The sequence below is a fragment of the Brachyistius frenatus genome, unplaced genomic scaffold (genome assembly GCF_029030835.1).
Source record: "Brachyistius frenatus isolate BFR_SWC_R1_liver_20210118 unplaced genomic scaffold, ASM2903083v1 Contig_211, whole genome shotgun sequence".
In the NCBI taxonomy this organism is placed as follows: domain Eukaryota; kingdom Metazoa; phylum Chordata; class Actinopteri; family Embiotocidae; genus Brachyistius; species Brachyistius frenatus.
This window is the reverse complement of record NW_027210810.1, coordinates 32,127-51,394: the sequence shown is the minus strand read 5'-3', so window position 1 is coordinate 51,394 and position 19,268 is coordinate 32,127. Positions and strand designations below refer to the sequence as shown.

General features: G+C 32.2%; 1 gene segment (V, D, J or C); it reads left to right on the top strand.

The window, feature by feature from the left end:
* Positions 1–19,268, top strand: part of LOC138633221 (M1-specific T cell receptor alpha chain-like) — a 34,209-nt gene continuing 14,941 nt past the window's right edge. Inside the window, 1 exon segment of the C gene segment in view lies at positions 1–146. Coding sequence covers positions 68–146 — 79 coding nt within the window.

Below are 19,268 nucleotides of genomic sequence, written 5' to 3'. Positions count from 1 at the left end.
AATCTCGTATAACAGACAAAATTGATTAACTGGTTCAATAAGAGTCATGCGTGTGTGAGGTTTGTGTATGAGTGTGTACGGTTGTGCGAATGGAGCTGGAAACAAATTAATCTTCGGCGGCGGCTCGAAACTCATCGTGTCCACAGGTTGGTTAATCAATAATCTTTTAACTTTTAAATATGTAAACTGAGAACACGAGATGTCACAAACGGGATGATTTCTACATGAAGCCTGGTTTTAGTGAGAGTGAAGTTTTAATCAACGTTTTGTTGGGAGAGAAACTGGTCCGAGTGTAGTCGGTGGTTTGCCTGGTTTTCGTTGAGCTGTGTGTCTCAGTGTGACTGGACAGGGAGGCTACAGAACTGTGTTTGGAAAAGGAACAAGACTGAAAGTACAAAACTGTGAGTAACGGCTTCAATTTTAGACAAGTTCAGAATAAAGTTAAACCGTAATTTAACCTCAAAAGAGACTGTTTTCATTTTTGTCATGATGTGTTTAATCTGAAATCTGTTTAAGTCATTGGAAACCTGAGTCGTTTTGTCAGGATCAGTAAAATACAAAAGAAATGTACACTTTCTATTAGATTAAATTGAGATTTCTCAAACACATTATTCAATCCTCCATCAAATGTTTGTTTAACAAGACAAACGGTTTACTGAGTTAATTTCTGACAACAAAACCTCGAGTCATAATTCTGATTAAAATCATTAAATTTCTCCAAATCAAACTCACAAATCAAAGGAAATGATATCAAAAATCTTTTATTAATTCTCACATCCTTAAATGAAAAAATATAACGCATATATAATGTTAAATAAACAACCAAACCTGAGACGTAGTAACATAAGAAGCACAAACATCACAGAAATACATGAAGCCAATTTAAACCAAGAACCAAGAAAGAAAAACATATAAAATTAAGAATGTAAAAAAAAAAAAAAGAGCAGCTATCAGTTTAATGTATGTTTGAAGAAAAAAACAATTTAAAGACGATTTAAATGTATTGCTTAATCACGTGTAATACATATTTATAACAGAATGGAATTCAGCTGGAAGCAGATCTGAGCTTTATTGGTGTTCAATATCAAATCCAGCTGTTAACAAACACTTAAATTTAATGTTGAACATCAGACAGTTTTTATTCAGCTGTCAGTCACTGTGTGAAGGGAACTGCACAGAAAATTATCTTTGGCAGAGGAACTCAACTAATTGTCAACTCAGGTGAGACGCTAAAGTTAAAATATGAACTTTTTTTAAGAAGAGAATTTTGTAAGAAATGAATCTTTTAAGAAGAGAAAAATTCCACACCATTTTTAAACCAACAAAAAAATCTTCACCTCCTCTTGTCAACTCTGTCAATAAATCAGATAATAAATTTCAGGATCTCTTTTAAAAAAGTAAAGATGAACAAGTCTTTTAACTTGTTTCCAATAAATAATCAACAAAAGAAGATTAAAATCAGAGTCTGGATCGCTGTGAGGTTTTCAGTCAGCTGTCAGTCACTGTGTGATGAGAGGAACAGACAAGATTATCTTTGGAAAAGGAATTCAGCTGATTGTTGAATCAGGTCAGTTATCTATAAAGATTTTCAAAGAGCATAAGTTTTTAACAGGAACTAAAATGAGTCCCAACAATCCTTAATCTACTTTCAATAATAGTCATTGTAGAAATAAATTGTTTTATGTTTTTGAGAGGAGACCCAAGAGTAGAAATTACTGCACAAGAAACAGTTCATAGGAGGTATAGGCAGCTTTTATTTTGCTTTTAAGATGATGTGAAAATGGAAAATTATTTGATGATAATTTTTTTTTTTTTTAATCAAAACAAACCTCTTTCTTGTTCAGATGTTAAAAAAATGAAATTAAAGTTAGAGATTTGCCTTTTTTTAGAGAATGATTAAATTAACAACTACTGAATGATCTAAAATGAAACGGAAGCAAACTTTTTTCTTATTTCTTGAAAAGATGAGATGTTGGAACAGCAAAAGTAAATTTTCTTTTAATTCAGCTAAAGATCTATACAGCTAAAGACGTATGAATCTGTGTGAGCGTCGTGCAGCTGAACTCGGAGCAGTTTTTGTGTTGTCACGTCTCGTTGTGTGAACACTGGTTCTTACGGTAAACTGGTGTTTGGATCGGGCGGCAGACTGAAGGTCCAGAGCCGTAAGTTTGACACCAGAATCACTCACATATTTTAAAGTCTTTTGAATCAAATGATTCAAGCGCAGATTCAGACCCTTTTGAGATAATGTGATTATAATTGCCCACAGTATTCAGCTGTTGTAACCGTGAAAACGTCTTCTACATTACAACCGGCTCTTAGCAACAGTTTGAAGTAACGTCGGGTTTAGTTTGAAACTGTAAAAGTTCAACAGCTTCTAGAGTTTTGGTTAGTTTTCGGTCTTTGAGGCCATTCGATGGTTTTTGCTGAAGTGTTTCCTGCTGTGTGAAAAGTGGAGGAGGACAGAAGGTGATCTTTGGTCGAGGAACTCGTCTGACTGTTGAATCCAGTAAGTAATTCTTTCTAATTCCTTCAGAAAAACCAAGAGAGATAGAGAGAAAGTTCAGGATTTTTACGCTGTCAGAAACACTGAAAATCACCAATTTAAACGCATTTTTCCTGGAGAAACTGTTTGTCTTTTGTCAGAGTGATAATTGTGGTGTTGGACTGAAGCTCTAGATTTAAAATGTTTGTTTAAAAGTGAGTGAACCGATAGTGTTCATTGTCCAGACTTCCAGAGGAATTTTGGCTGGTTTTTGGTATCGTTATCTTCAGTTTCTTGTTGTGTTGTTGATGTTTTACTGACAGATGGGAAAATGTTTCTGTCAAAGATGTCTGAACAGTTTTTTTAGAGAGAAGCTCATTAATGTTTACAAGTTGTTGAGTTTAATTCTGGTTGCGAGATATTTTCGGAGTTATATCGTTGCATCATCAGCGTAGAGGAGTAGAGTGAGTATGTGTCGTGTGTTTTTGTCATATGTTGTGTTGCTGTGTGAAGAATACTGGTCTGGATAAAATCCTGTTTGGAGCTGGAACTAAACTCACTGTGAATCCCTGTAAGTTTGCTTGTCTTTTTGAACTTATTTTAAAAAGAACGTTGCCATAGGGAAATCTAAAAAGAGATTTTTGTTTGGGCACATTCAGCTCGAAATTACATTCGTAGACATTTGAACAGTTTTTATCCTCCGTAAAGTCGTAAACATATGATCAGTTTACGTGTCTAAAGATCAATAATTCAAACAAAGCTGATGTCAGTGAGCATTTTGTTTACGTCTTTTATTGAAAATGAACCCAAAGATAAAATTTATTATTTTTCAGTTCGATTATGATCTTCATCATCGTCACCGTCAGTTTGTTGTAAAATTTGAAAATGAGCAAAATGGAATTTGGTATATTTTATTAGAATCAGTTGAAATGTTTCTGAACTGTTTTTGCATCACAGAACTGCAGGTTCATTTCCAAAAATTACATTTCAGCTCAGTTTATTTTTGTGGCAGCTGATTAAACCAAACATGTTTCTTTTCTTTGGTTTAAAAACTTTACGAAAAGGAAACTTTAGCAGCATTGTTTTGACATGTTTCTTTGATTTTTAGCTTCTCATTTCTGACAGAAACAGTTTCAGTAGTTGAAGCTGCAGTGAGTTGTTAAAGTTCGAAGTTTTTGAATGGATATTTGATGCTGTGTGACAACTAGTGGCTATGAAAAAATCCTGTTTGGCTCCGGAACCAAACTGACAGTCGAGTCCAGTAAGTTTTGTTTACTCATTGTTTTTTGTTTTTGTTTTTTTACATTTTGATACTTAAAAGCAAAACATTTTATATTAAAAAAGAAACCTGTTTACTTGGCTTTTAATTTACAAAATGACAAGTTTTTTCTAACAGATGTTAAACAATAAAACCTTAAAATGTAAAATACCTGTAAATACAACAAACGATTTAAAAAGTTAAAATTTAGGCTGAGCAACCAGAATCTGTTTAACATGCTGATCCAAATATAGATGATCAATAATATTCAATCAAAGGCTTTTCACATGTGTACAAACAGTCCAGTGCTTCAATAATATGATATCAGGATACAGGAAACATGAAGTTTTAAAGTGACGGAAATATTACATTTGTGTTGTGAAGATGAATTTTTTTTTTTAGATTTTAGCTGATTTGAATCGAGTCCTGTCGATCTGCAGTTGGATTTAATGTCAGGGTAGAAACACTGTGTGACTTCTTCAACTGGAGCACGCAAGATTGTTTTTGGAGAAGGAACCAAACTAATTATTAACAGCAGTGAGTACCTAATGACATTATTTCACTATATTAACATTAGTTTGGTCTGAAATTTAACCGTATACGAAAGCAAACGTATCAAAAAGAAATCGTTTGTACTCTGAAATCTAAATCAGAGGTTTCATAAACAGCTGCAGTTTTTAGTAAATTGTTTTATACCTGAAATATGACAGCAGTAATCAGATCTGTGATCAGGTTATGAATCTAAAAAAAACCTTAGCGCGCATAAACTTTGTGTTTTCAAATGAAAAAATGTCTAAAACCTTAAATGTCAAGGTGTGAATATCGCATGTAAATTTGTTTTTACGTGTAATATTTACATTTAAATCAGACAGCAAGAAACAACAACCCATGTGTGCAGTTAGAAAAAGACTGAAATATTTAAACTGATATATCAACTAAAAAAATATTACTCAAGAACATCCTCACTAAAATAGTTTGTTCTATAACTTTTTTTGACATTAGCATTTGTTATTTAGTCCTGATTCATTCTAGTAATATCACAACTAAATATGATTTTATTTATGTGACTGGAATAAAATTATTCAGTCAAACTTAAAAATTAGGTTTTTCTTAATAGAGTTTTGTTCAGTTCACCACTGCTGAGTTTGTGTTATGGAGCTTCCTGCTGTGTGAATACTGGATATAAGATGTTCTTTGGAAGTGGAACCCGATTGATCATTGAACCCAGTAAGTGATGATATTGATCATAAATAATACTTTTATGGAGCATTTCTTAAAGGTATTTTTAACAAAACAAAAGCAAGTGAAAAAAAATGTGAAATTCTTTAAATGTGATAAACATATTGAATTTTGGACCTAAAGACACTGACACTGTGAAATGTTAAAATGTTAGAATTTTAGGTGAAGTTTGGTCCAGTTGAAAGCAAACTTCACGTGTAATATCAGGAAAAAAATAGGAGATAAAAGTAAAAGATAAGGAAGCGTTAATATAAAAGTAAAATACTTAAACTGACCAAATGGATAAAACATTCAACTCTCAACTGTACAGTAAGTGTAAGAATTTGTTTTTTTTTTTAACATGTATATAATGAACGTTTAATTTGAAAGAAACTATCATCTTATTTTTGTGCTTAGACCTGAATAATTGACGTTTTTCTATGGAGTTTGGTTCAGTTCTTCTTCTGATGAGTTCCTGTCATAGAGCTTCATGTTGTGTGAATACTGGGGGTTTAGGAAAGATCATATTTGGAAGAGGAGCCAGATTGATCATTGAACCCAGTAAGTACTGATATTGATCATAAGTGTTTGAATAGATATGAAATCATGAAATAGAAAATAATCCGCTGTCATAGTCGATTGGAAAAAAAGTTTATTCAGTGTATCTGCTGCACAGTAAATATCGTAATTGAGAGGTTATTGTTGATAAATATATATCATTTGGTAGTTATTTTAATCAAAGTGGCAAGCTATTTCTCAGATGTTAAAATTGGGTTTTTCTGAATGGAGTTTGGTTCAGTTGGTCACTGCTGAGTTTGTGTTATGGAGCTTCATGTTGTGTGACTACGGGGAGTGGAGTTAAGATTATTTTTGGAAGAGGGACCACATTAACCGTTGAACCCAGTAAGTACTGATATTGATTAATAATGTCCAACATGGAAAATATATCATATCAGATTATACTGGAAAAAACTGAACAGTAGATGAAAACATTGCTGCATAAATATTATTTATATGGAGCATTTCTTAAAGGTATTTTTAACAAAACAAAAGCAGGTGGAAAAAAAAAAGGTGAAATTCCCTAAATGTGATAAACATGTTGCGTTTTGGACCTAAAGACTGGACAGACAGTGTGAAATGTTTCAATTTTAGGTGAAGTTTGGTCCATTTGAAAGCAAACGTCACGTGTAATATCAGGACAAAACAGGAGATAAAAGTAAAAGATAAAGAAGCATTAATTTAAAAAACAAATACTTAAATTGATCAAAAGGATCAACTTTAAAACATTTAACTCTCAACGGTACAGTAAGTGTAAATTTTTTTTTTTTAACATATCTATATTGAATGTTTAATTTGAAAGAAACTAGCTGCTTATTTTCTTGACGAGACCTGAATAATTGACATTTTTCTATGGAGTTTGGTTCAGTTCTTCTGCTGAGTTTCTGTCATAGAGCTTCATGTTGTGTGAATACTGGGGGTTTCAATAAGATTATCTTTGGAAGAGGAACCAGATTGATCATTGAACCCAGTAAGTACTGATATTGATCATAAGTGTTTGATCAATTATGAAATCATAAAACAGAAAATAATCTGCTGACATACTTGACTTGAAAAAAGTTTATTCAGTGTATCTGCTGCACAGTAAATATCAGAATTTAGAGCTTATATATATATCTTTTGGTAGTTATTTTAATCAACATGGCAAGCTATGGCTCAGATGTTAAAATTGGGTTTTCTAAATGGAGTTTGGTTCAGTTGGTCACTGCTGAGTTTGTGTTATGGAGCTTCATGTTGTGTGACCTCGGGGGCCAGTTGGAAGATTATTTTTGGAAGAGGGACCACATTAACCGTTGAACCCAGTAAGTACTGATATTGATTAATAATGTCCAACATGGAAAATATATCAAATCAAATTATACTGGAAAAAACTGAACAGTAGATGAAAACATTGCTGCATAAATATTATTTATATGGAGCATTTCTTAAAGGTATTTTTAACAAAACAAAAGCAGGTGGAAAAAAAGAAAGGTGAAATTCCCTAAATGTGATAAACATGTTGCGTTTTGGACCTAAAGACTGGACAGACAGTGTGAAATGTTTCAATTTTAGGTGAAGTTTGGTCCATTTGAAAGCAAACGTCACGTGTAATATCAGGACAAAACAGGAGATAAAAGTAAAAGATAAAGAAGCATTAATTTAAAAAACAAATACTTAAATTGACCAAAAGGATCAACTTTAAAACATTTAACTCTCAACGGTACAGTAAGTGTAAAAATATATATTTTTTAACATATCTATATTGAATGTTTAATTTGAAAGAAACTAGCTGCTTATTTTCTTGACGAGACCTGAATAATTGATGTTTTTCTATGGAGTTTGGTTCAGTTCTTCTGCTGAGTTTCTGTCATAGAGCTTCATGTTGTGTGAATACTGGGGGTATAAGTAAGATTATCTTTGGAAGAGGAACCAGATTGATCATTGAATCCAGTAAGTACTGATATTGATCGTAAGTGTTTGAATAGATATGAAATCATAAAATGGAAAATAATCCGCTGTCATACTCAATTGGAAAAAAGTTTATCCAGTGTATCTGCTGCACAGTAAATATCAGAATTGAGAGGTTATCGTTGATGAATATATATATCATTTGGTAGTTATTGTAAAAATCGTGTTTTCTAAATGGAGTTTGGTTCAGCTGGTCACTACTGAGTTTTTGTCGTGGGGCTTCATGTTGTGTGAATACTGGAAGTGTGAATAAGATCTTCTTTGGAAGTGGGACCAGATTAACGATTGAACACAGTAAGTACTGATATTGTTCATCAGTATTATTAGTATGGAGCATCTTTAAAAGTAAACTTGTGCTGATAAAATGATCCATAAATACATAATTCATGATAGAATCGAGCACCATCAGTGAAACAGTATTAGCGTCTTCAGCAGTAAAGCTCTGTGTTTAGCCTGCACATTTATTTTGAAAACCGTGTAAGATTGAGTGATTGTGTAATCATTCAGGCAACTTCTCAGATTATATGAGATGTTTATATCGAGTCTGGATATTAATTTCCAAGACAAACTTTTTAGTTTCCTCAATGAGGTTTGGTTCAGTTCGTTCCTTCTGAGTTTGTGTTATGGAGCTTCATGTTGTGTGAATCAGAATAAGATCCTGTTTGGAAGTGGATCCAGATTAACCATCGAACCCAGTAAGTAATGATCCGGATCTTAAATGTTTTAATATAAAGTACATGTTCACATACAAAATTGTAACGATGGTTAGAAAGGATATTTAGAATAAAATGTCTCAATCCTAATAATCAAATATGTTCAGTATGTCTACAGTACAGAAAATATCACAATTTACAATATATATGATCCACATTATCGTGTTATAATATTTTTTAATGGACAAATAACAAATTTGAAAAATATGTTTTTCTAAATGGAGTTTGGTTTAGTTGGTCACTGCTCAGTTTGTGTTATGGAGGTTCATATTGTGTGAATGCTGCAGCTGCAACTAAGATCATCTTTGGAAGGGGAACCAGAGTGATTATTGAACCCAGTGAGTACTGATATTGATCATAGGTGTTTGAATAGATATACAAAAAAACAACAACTGAACAGTGAATAAAAAGCTGCAGTGATGATTCAAGGTTCATTTGAGTCTTCGGGCTCAATTATCATGAAATAGAAAATAATCCCGTGTAATAATTGAGCTAAAAAAAATTGTGTTCAGTGTATCTGCCAGACAGTAAATATCAGAATTTACAGTTTATTTATGATAAACATTTATCAAGTGTAAGTAATTTTAATCAAAGTGATGAGCTTTGTCTCGGATGTAAAAATTTAGTTTTTCTAAATGGAGTTTGGTTCAGTTGGTCACTGCTGAGTTTGTGTTATGGAGCTTCATGTTGTGTGACTACTAACACTGGATATACGATTGTTTTTGGAAGAGGGACCATATTAACTGTTGAACCCAGTAAGTACTGACCTTGATCCATAATGTTTCATATGGAAAAACTTTAAAAGCAAATTATACTGGAAAAAAACAGAAGTTAATAAAAATGTTGCTCGACTGAATCAGGCTAAAAAATCAACAAAAAAAAATGGAGGTTATCCAAAGATTTATAGAAGGTTTTAAAAGACAAAGATACTGTAAAATTAAATCCCTCAATATTGGTTAAGTACAGTTAATATTATTATTAAATATTTTCATTTTTAATTATAATCTAAATGTATAGAAATGTGCAAATAGCAAGTTTTTGTGTAACTTGTCTGCAAATATTCAGGTGAGTCTCAAATCTTAATGTTTTTTTAAAATGGAGTTTGGTTTAGTGTATCACTGCTGAGTTTGTGCTATGGAGCTTCATGTTGTGTGAATACTGCAAATAGGATCATCTTTGGAAATGGAACCAGGTTGACCATAGAACCCAGTAAGTGCTGATATTGATCATAAATGCTCTATAGGGGACCTTAGTAACATTATTATATATTGATAATGAAAGTTATTGTTCACTTATCAACTCATTATTGTCAGTTTAGAAATGTCTAATGACCCTGAAATGAAGCATCATCCTGCAAAAACTAAAATTTGTAAAACATTTTTTTTGTTGCTAATAAATTAGTGAAAGATTCATGATAAAACCATCAAGTGAGAGCCAATAATGTTTTGATCAAGAGCATCAACACTAAAACGTTTACCTTAGTGCTCACTGTACAATACCAACACATTGAATACAATTAAATTATATTAATTTGTATTTCTAATATATTCTAAAATAGATCTGTTTTAACAGGTTAGAAGTTTGAGTGTAAAAATTATGTTTTTCTTACTGGAGCTTGGTTCAGTTGGTTGCTGCTGAGTTTGTGTTCTGGAGCTTCATGTTGTGTGAATGCTGGAGGTGGATATAAGATAATCTTTGGAAGGGGAACCAGATTAACCATTGAACCCAGTAAGTAGTTATTCACACAGTAAATGTAATTTACATTGAACATCTTTAAAAGCTAATTTTACAGGTATACATTCAGCTTGGTAAATTTATATTGAGTATGACGAAGGAATGTGGCCGTTCAAATGTAAATGTAGCTCAATATCTCAGTCACAGTTAATGATAAATTTGACCTTTTCCATAAAGTTTCAGTCTAAAATTTGTGGTTTTTCTAAATGGAGTTTGGTTCAGTTGGTCACTGCTGAGTTTGTGTTATAGAGCTTCATGTTGTGTGAATGCTGGAGGTGTATATAAAATGATTTTTGGAAGAGGAACCAGATTAACCATCGAAACCAGTAAGTGCTGTTATACATCAAAATTATTATTATTATGGGGCTCATAAAAATCAGTGCAAAACAAGTTAGACAATTATACAAGTATATCCGTTTGTTTTGTCTGAATGATAGTTTAGTTTTGGATTTATCCAAAGATTTATGATCAGCCCGATCATTTCAATGTTAAAAATGATCAAAGATATTTGAAGTACAATCTGAATAGTTAGTTACAATTCATTTTTCTTAAGTGGAGTTTGGTTCAGTCCATCACTGAGTTTGTGTTGTGGTGTTTCATGTTGTGTGAATACTGGGAATCAATTTAAGATCATCTTTGGAAGCGGAACCAAATTAAAAGTTGAAGCCAGTAAGTTTATCTTTATTATTAATGTTCGTAAAACGGGGCAATTTGTTGTTTTTTTAGATAAAAACTTGACAAAACTTGTATTGAAAATAAAATCAGGAGGGATAAAACCAAACCATTTTCCTTTACATGGATCATCGGTTCTCTGCAGGTTACATTGTTCCGTGTCTGTTTGCAGTTTTTTATGTGAAGCTGCAGCTGTTGAGTCTCCTGTCCTGATGAGTTTTTATCAGTCTCACAAACACTGTGTGACTGTGGGGACTAAACTGCTGTTTGGCCGAGGAATCACATTAAACGTTCAGACACGTAAGTTAATGTAAAGTTTAAAAAAATCTCCAACAGAACAAGCTAAATCCTCAGAGAACATACATCAGTAACCGTAAGAGATGCAGCTAATTTTACTTTAACTCCATTCCCAACTTTTTTCTCTTAATGCTGAGTTTACAATTTAGATTCAAAAACATATTCAAACTTTTACGTTTTTCAGAGTTTGAGTTAGTTTCTGTAAGTTTGAGCTCTCTGTATTGTTTGCCTCCAGTGAGGAGTCAGTGAGGTTTGTGTTGTGACACTTCAGACTGTGTGAATGTTAACAAGATTATTTTTGGAAGAGGAACCAAACTACATGTTATTGCCAGTAAGTTGAATTCATTTAATTCTCCGAACATCTGACTGCCGAAAGCTCCAATTTGTATTCTTCTTCCAACAAGATTAAAAAAATAGATAAAGATACAAAATTATGAATGTTTGATTTTCAAATGAAAATGTTTTGAAGTACAAGCATTTAAAAAAAACAGTGATGTAACAAGAAGAAACAGGGTTCTCACTCTAGATCAAATGTCAAATTCCCTTATTTTCACTGAATTTCCATGAATGGAAAAACAATCTGCCTTTGTCCTGATCAGATCAAATCCAGCTACATTATTTTATTCAGAGCTTTATTAACTAATTTGCAGGTTTCAGAGCAAAATTTACAATTAAGATAATCTGAAATTCTGTAACCAACTGCCAAAATGGTCAAATAAAAAAAATTAAAAAAGTATTTATAATTTTTTACTAAAAAGTTTAACAAGTTTTGACAGACAGACATATATTTTATCTGCATGCAGTGAAATGTGAAAATAAGCATATAACCAAAAAATGTAAGGACATATTTAAAAAACACAACTAGTAATTTTGCCAATTCACCACATTATTCAGTTTCATCTACCTTTTCTCCTTGGGATTTGGAGAATGAAAACATTTTATAAAAGGCCTCTGAGGGTTTTTGTCGCGACGGTTTGTGCTGTGGGACAAACTCTGCCAAGACAACGTTTGGCGCTGGAATCAAACTGACTGTAGTTTCACGTGAGTCTATTCATCTAAATTATTTAAAAATGTATAATTTATACATAATTTGCAGATTTGCTTATTGTTGCTAAATATCTATTTAAACTCATCTTTCTTCACTGGACCTGTGATATAAATATTCTCTAAAACTACATGTAACAGTCAAGTAGGTCTTCAAAATACAACTGTTTGCAGATGATGTGTTTAAATTCATTAGTTGTAAAATAATGCAGCTACTTGTACATCAATAATTGAAATTGAAATTTAGACAATGAGAAGTTGATGATTTCGAATTATAATGTAAAATATAGCTTTTTTTGGGGGTTGTAAAAAATATTACATGTAGGAAGAAATGAAATACATTGGCAGCTTTTTACTGCTAATTCGAGTCATGGTCCATTTTCTGAAAATACTGCCATGGTGGTCCTATATATTGCGATTTCCATCCACTCAAAATAATAACTTTGAGTTTATATTACATTCAGAACATTGTTTTGAGTTTTTCTAACCACCATTTTTAACCACTTTTTCGATCTTTAAATAGACAGGAGATAAATTATGAATATTGATAGCAGCATTTCCTCTTTAGAATAACATGGTAATTCAGTTCAGTTCATCAGGATACTGTGAGCTGCTTCACTGTTAATAGGAAGCTGTCAGAGTTGTGAAGTTTTTGTTATGGCGTAATGTGTTGTGTGTATACTGGAGGGAACAAAATAATATTTGGATCAGGGATCAGACTTAACGTTGAAGCCCGTAAGTAAACATTTTTTAGTATGTCACTCATCTCCTGCGATATAATTTGACCTGTAAGAGTTTTATCTCATAAACACTGATCAGCAGATAATCTGTTTGAAGCTAAATGTTCATGTGATCTCAGATCTTTGAAACGGCGGTTGATGATTTTGAATAATGCAACTGAGCCATCAGTCTGAACATAAAGTTTAGGTTCAGTCCATTTAAATGTCTTGAAACTAGTGCCATCATCCTATATCACTGCTGTTGGGTTAAAACCTTGTATCTCACTGAACGGTGAGTTCATCATAAATTACTCAAAATATCATGTTTGATCATTTAAGCACTGACTTCCAAATACTCTGAAGCCAAATAAAAAGTTTAGGTTGCTGTTTTGTTTTAGTTGTGTTGTTTAATTGGAGGAAATAGTGCGTGATGTTATTGATCAGATCTTGTTCACTGTGTGACTCTTACTGGGAGCAACAAAATTGTCTTTGGAGCAGGAACCAAACTGATCGTAGAGAGCAGTGAGTACCAAAAATGCCTTTTAAGAAATCTGCTGCTTTTAACTTTTAGAAATTTAGGACAAACTGAAAATACAGAACATCAATTAAGTGTGAGGGTCAAGATACTAGTGTCTGTGATCTGTGATCAGAAACCTTGTATCTCCAGAACGTCAACTCTGTTAGAATCACCAGAATAAAAAGTTGTTAGCCAGCTGCAATGATTTGTAATCATGGGTTAAATTTCCAAACATTTACCCTCTTAAACTCAGGTCAACCCAGCAGTCCCTCCATCCCTACAAACTCTGGTTATTTGGCCCAGCATTGATTATTTTTATGTAACTTTCATTGGTAATTGTAGTGGAGATTCCAAATTTTAAAAGCACATGCCAAATGTCTAAAAACACATATACAAAACTACTGAAATATTTACATTTGATGAATGGGTAAATCAACATTGTAAAATTTTTGAATGATAATGTTTTTTTTTGTCTTTATTAGAATTCAGTAAACCCCAAAATAGGCAAACAACAAATCCTAAGCAAGTAAAATAAAGTTGTGCGAGCTTTTTAGTTATTGTTGAGGGAAAAAGTGCTGTGTGTCTGGAACTGGAAACGGAAAACTACTTTTTGGTGAGGGAACGCGGTTGACTGTTGAATCCCGTGAGTAGAAATTTCATTTTTTCAGTTTCTTGTTAACTAGACTATGTATAGACTGAAGATTAAGCAATATTGGGCTTATTAATCATACAGGCACTAAACCCCAACCATTTTGCTGTCTACTAATAAACCAGTCAAAGTTTGACCACCTTGTCCTCGAGACAAAAATTCCTCCTATTTTTCCATAAAATTTAAAAAAACATCTCTCTTTATAAGCTTGAGAGTCCTTTTTCTGCAATGAACATTCAATCTGACATCAGTTTTTTTTTTTTTTTTTACAAATTCACCGTTGTTTTGTCCTGTTTCTGCATGTGTTGTGGATGCAGTTATTGTTTAGCTTGTAGTGATTGTGTGACTCTATCTGGAAACTGGAAAATAACTTTTGGAGAAGGGATCAAACTTTCTGTAGAGAGCAGTAAGTATCCCAAAATTATTTTTAAAAGCACTTGAAGCCTGTTATTTCATGCTGTGGTAAAGCTGAAAGAAAAAATATTACGCTTGTAATTAAGACATAATAAGACATTTTTATCTTTTATCTCTACCAACGTTACGAAATAAGCCTAACCTTTCTCATACAAGTGAAGCCTAACAAATTTGCCACACTTTTAACTTTTAATGTACAGTTAGTATTTATTAAGTATTGTTGTTATTAGTTATTGTTATGCAGATTGAAGCAGTGGCTGTTGGTGCTCTTATTGTTGAGCTCAGATTCACTGTGACTTTTGGATCATGAAGCTACAAAATGATATTCGGAGAAGGAACAAAACTAACTGTAGAAACCAGTGAATATCAAGAGTTTATTCATTCAAAAGATGAAATTAAAATGTGTTTAATCTTTAGTCATGCCTTGTCATCACTAGCTGACAATTGATTGAGGACTTCATTTGGATGTTTTACTATAAAAAAAAAACAAAAAAAGCTTCTCAAATATAAACTCTTTTTACTGGTTTTACATCTTAATATAATTAACTCTGTTAGTTGTTGCCGACAGCTGTAATTGGCTTTGATTCAAGTGGTAGTGGTCTGTGTAGTTATTGTTTACAGTACATCCACTGTGTGACTGCTGGATCAGGAACCTATAAACTGATATTTGGACAAGGAACCAAACTAACTGTAGAAACCAGTGAGTATCAATAATTTGTCACATATACAGAATATATAATTTAAGAAACATTTGCTGTTAAGTGACCATGTAATTGGTAACAGAACTTATGGTCAAGCAAAGTTATGGCTCGAGATAAAAGGACAGAGAAATCTAATGACATATCTTAACAGTATATGTCAATGTTATTAATGTGAAGAAAAAAAGAACATTAAATCCAGCAGATTTAAATTAATCCCTTTTATATATGAAACATATTTCAACACCGGAACTGTAATGTTGTCAAATGCTAAATATTTTTTTTACCAATTTTAACTTTTGTCTTCAGCTGGACAAAGTCGTGTCATCTGAAGCAGAATCAGTCTATAAGTTCCTAATTAAATCGTCCACAAAGTAATTGTTCAGGTCAGATTCACTGTGTGACTACTGGAGCAGGAAACTTCAAACTTATTTTTGGAGAGGGAACCAAACTAACTGTAGAAACCAGTGAGTATAAATTTATTCATTTACCATATAGAAAAAAATTACATGTTGCATGTCCATATCGAGGTTTTATTTGGAAAATGGCATTTATAAAATGAAAATACTGCTAATTAAGACCTTTAGCAATTGTCATTGATCTGATGCAGGTCACTAGAACATAGATGATGACTTTATTGTTTAGGTAGTTGATAAGTCACTCACTGCTTCACTGTTTTTTTAGAGAACATCATGGTTTTCTGCTGTACTTCCACTCTAAAACATCTACTGTTGTTGTTCAAAGATCTTTTATGAAATTAATCACTTTCTCTGCCAGACAAAACAGCCATATGTACGACTGTTTGCAGACGATGTGAGTAAATTTGCACATCAGTTATTGTTCTTAAAGGAAACGCTGTGTGACTAGTTCTGGGGGAGCAGGCTGGAAAATATATTTTGGGGAAGGAGTTAAACTAACCATTGAGACCAGTAAGTATCACAATTTTTTTTATTATTGTGGTCTTTTTTTTAAAACATGTAACAGACTATATATGATACAAGTCAGACTGTTAAAAGACTAAGCTATGAAACTGAAACAGGTGTTTTATAACATGTAAAAGATATTTATGCTTTTTTTTTGAAAGGTATAAAAACACTTTTCAAAGTCTTTCGACAGACAAAAGCTCAGCAAGCCAAACTCACTAGCTATAGTAACCTGTTGGTATCTGAATAAAAATTAAAGTATGACATTTTTTAAATTGTATTATTACTTGGTTAACAGAAAATATTCAATCATTATGTAAACATCCCAACCACCATGACAATACATTCAGCTTGTTTGATATGCTATGCACTACATTGAGAATTTGATTGAGATGATGCGTTGAGTCTTTGTTAAATAAATTTAAAAAAATTATAACAACTGTTGCAAATCTAAAAAAAAAAAAACCTGTTTTAAAGTCTAGAACTGAAATGGAAACATATCTCTCCACAGGCCTTTTTTTTTTTTTAAACTGACCTTTGTGTCATCACTTGTGTTAGTTTTTAAACATTTTTACTCCAGACTGTCTGTAAGTTCATTTAAATCAACCTACTCAAACATTCAGTCCTTTTTCCCTTCACTTGTCCATCTCTGAGTTTATGTAGTTGGATTTCTCAGTGTGTGACTGACTCTGGAGCTCGTAAACTCCTCTTTGGCTCTGGCATTAAACTGACAGTTGGCTCCAGTAAGTACATTTTATACATAACATCTCATTTAATTAGATGTTTTATATTTAAATTTCAAAAAATGTTAATTACACTAAGTGGTGATATGATCGGAGACACATTTAACACCTTAAAACTATTGTAAAAGCCTTTGGATAATGATTATAAATTATTATTGTTAAACAGCAGTTAAATAATGTAGATTTTGTTTTTAACAAAGCTAAAAAAAAAAAATTGTTACTTTGTAATTTAATAGTACACAGTAATTGTTTGACCAATTTGTAAAAGGTTTTTAATTTAAAAAGTTGATATCAAAATCCTTGATTTGTGCATTTAATTAACCCTTTAAAGTGAGTACCTCCAGTCCAATTCAATTTCAGTTGTCCAGCAGTGAGTTTATATGATTAGAGCTCTCACAGTGTGACATACTCTGGATCATCCAAACTCCTCTTTGGATCTGGCATTAAACTGACAGTTAGCTCCAGTAAGTACATTTTATACATAACATCTCATTTAATTAGATGTTTAATATTCAAATTTCTAAAAATTGTAATTACACTAAGTGGTGATGTGATCTGAGACACATTTTCAACACCTTAAAACTATTGTAAAAGTCTTTGGAAAATGATTATAAATTATTATTGTTAAAGAGCAGTTAAATGATGTCGATTTTGTTTTTAACAAAGCTATAAAAAAAATTGTTACTTCGTAATTAAATAGTCCACACAGTAATTGTTTGACCAATTTGTAATAGGTTTTTAATTTAAAAAGTTGATATCAAAATCCTTGATTTGTGCATTTAATTAACCCTTTAAAGTGAGTACCTTCAGTCCAATTCAATTTCAGTTGTCCAGTAGTGAGTTTATATGATTAGAGCTCTCACAGTGTGACATACTCTGGATCCAAACTCCTCTTTGGATCTGGCATTAAACTGACGGTTAGCCCCAGTAAGTGCATAATCCTTTTTATAATATACATTAACATAATTTATAAACCATATCATACATTCATTTAGAAAAAGTGTAATTTTTTCTTTATGATGACAGTATGTACTCTACTAAATGACAATATTGAGATTTGCTGTTTTCACCTGAGCTGTATCATATAATTATTTATATTTAACACGTTGTTCTTATAATTCTAATCTTTCTGACATCTGAATTATGTCATCCAATGCAATAATTTATTCTTACTTAATAACTTGCAGTTCAGTAGGAATATAATTTATCTTTTTTGTTGTACGTCATGTAGTTTAATGATGAAACAGTCCATGTAGTTATTGTTGAGATCAGATCCACTGTGTGACAACTTCAGGAAACAGAAGGCTGTTATTTGGAAAAGGGACTGAACTAACAGTAGACACCAGTGAGTATTAAGAAATTGATTATCTGTCATACTTACTGTTACGCTGTTTATGCCACAATTTATGACATTATTTAGAAATAAACAAGCTGCATTCAAAATTGCACACTTTGATGAGAATAAAGATGGAGGTGTAGTTTATTTAGTAGTTTCATTTTTAACGTCAAAAATGAGGAGATTTTAAAAAATTCATCATAAATGAAAAATAACGTATAAACTTGTAAAAGTAAAGCTGTTTGCAGATGATGTAATTGAATTTCTTTCGGTCGGAGTCTTTACACTGTGGTTTTTGTTGAGAACACAAACACTGTGTGACTGGAACAGGAGGCTTGAAGCAAATTTTTGGGGAGGGCATCAAACTAATCGTGGTGAACAGTAAGTTGCTTTATTATTGTAAATTATTAGCAGTTAATTGAAGGTATATAACATGGCTGCAAATACAACTAAAAACTAAAAACAGGAAAAGTATGTGCTTTAGCCTGTTCATTTCCAATCAGTTAAAAAGGTAAATACACTCCATTATTTTAACATGTTTGAGCATTGTCACAGATTAATATTTTAACTTTATGGACATAACTGATCAGTGAAAATGGGGAAACACAAATATCACGCATATAAATGTATAAACATTCATTTATTTGTGATGACACCATTATTTACTGTAAAATCTCAGTAAAGATCAAACTGACATACAGTGAGTTGAAATTTAAAGTGAACAAAGTAAAAATTCTAAAAAAAAGTCAGCATGTTTCATAACGTTCCTCCGTGAACAACTTTCATGTACTGTCTTAAATAATAAATTACACACAACAAAACCCTATCGCTCCAAATCCTTTAGTTCTGGCCTCAGAGTTGATCTCAGGGTTTATGTCATTGGGCTTTTCGCTGTGTGAATAATTATGGGAACAAGCTCGTCTTTGGTTCTGGCACGAAACTGATTGTTCAAACAAGTAAGTTATTTTCTTTATTTGTTGAGACATTTGATCCACCGCAAATCTCTGAGTTTTTCTTGTCTCCGGTGTTTGTCTGATCGCTCATCCTTCCTCTCATTTTTCAGAATCATGTTTTAAACCTACAATTCTTTAGTCAAATGTAGAGGGTATCAACCTTCAATTCAGTTCCTTTTGAGCCAAATGATAATTTAGAGGAAGATATGTTTTGCCTTTTATCCTTTTATATGTGTATATATATATATCCTTTTTATTTATAGCCCATGAGAAAATCTGTCATTGACCTCTCTGTAGTTTATGAAATTGGATTCCTCATTGTGTGACTGGCTATGGAAACTCAAAACTCCTCTTTGGTTCTGGCACAAAACTGAGAGTCAAAACAAGTAA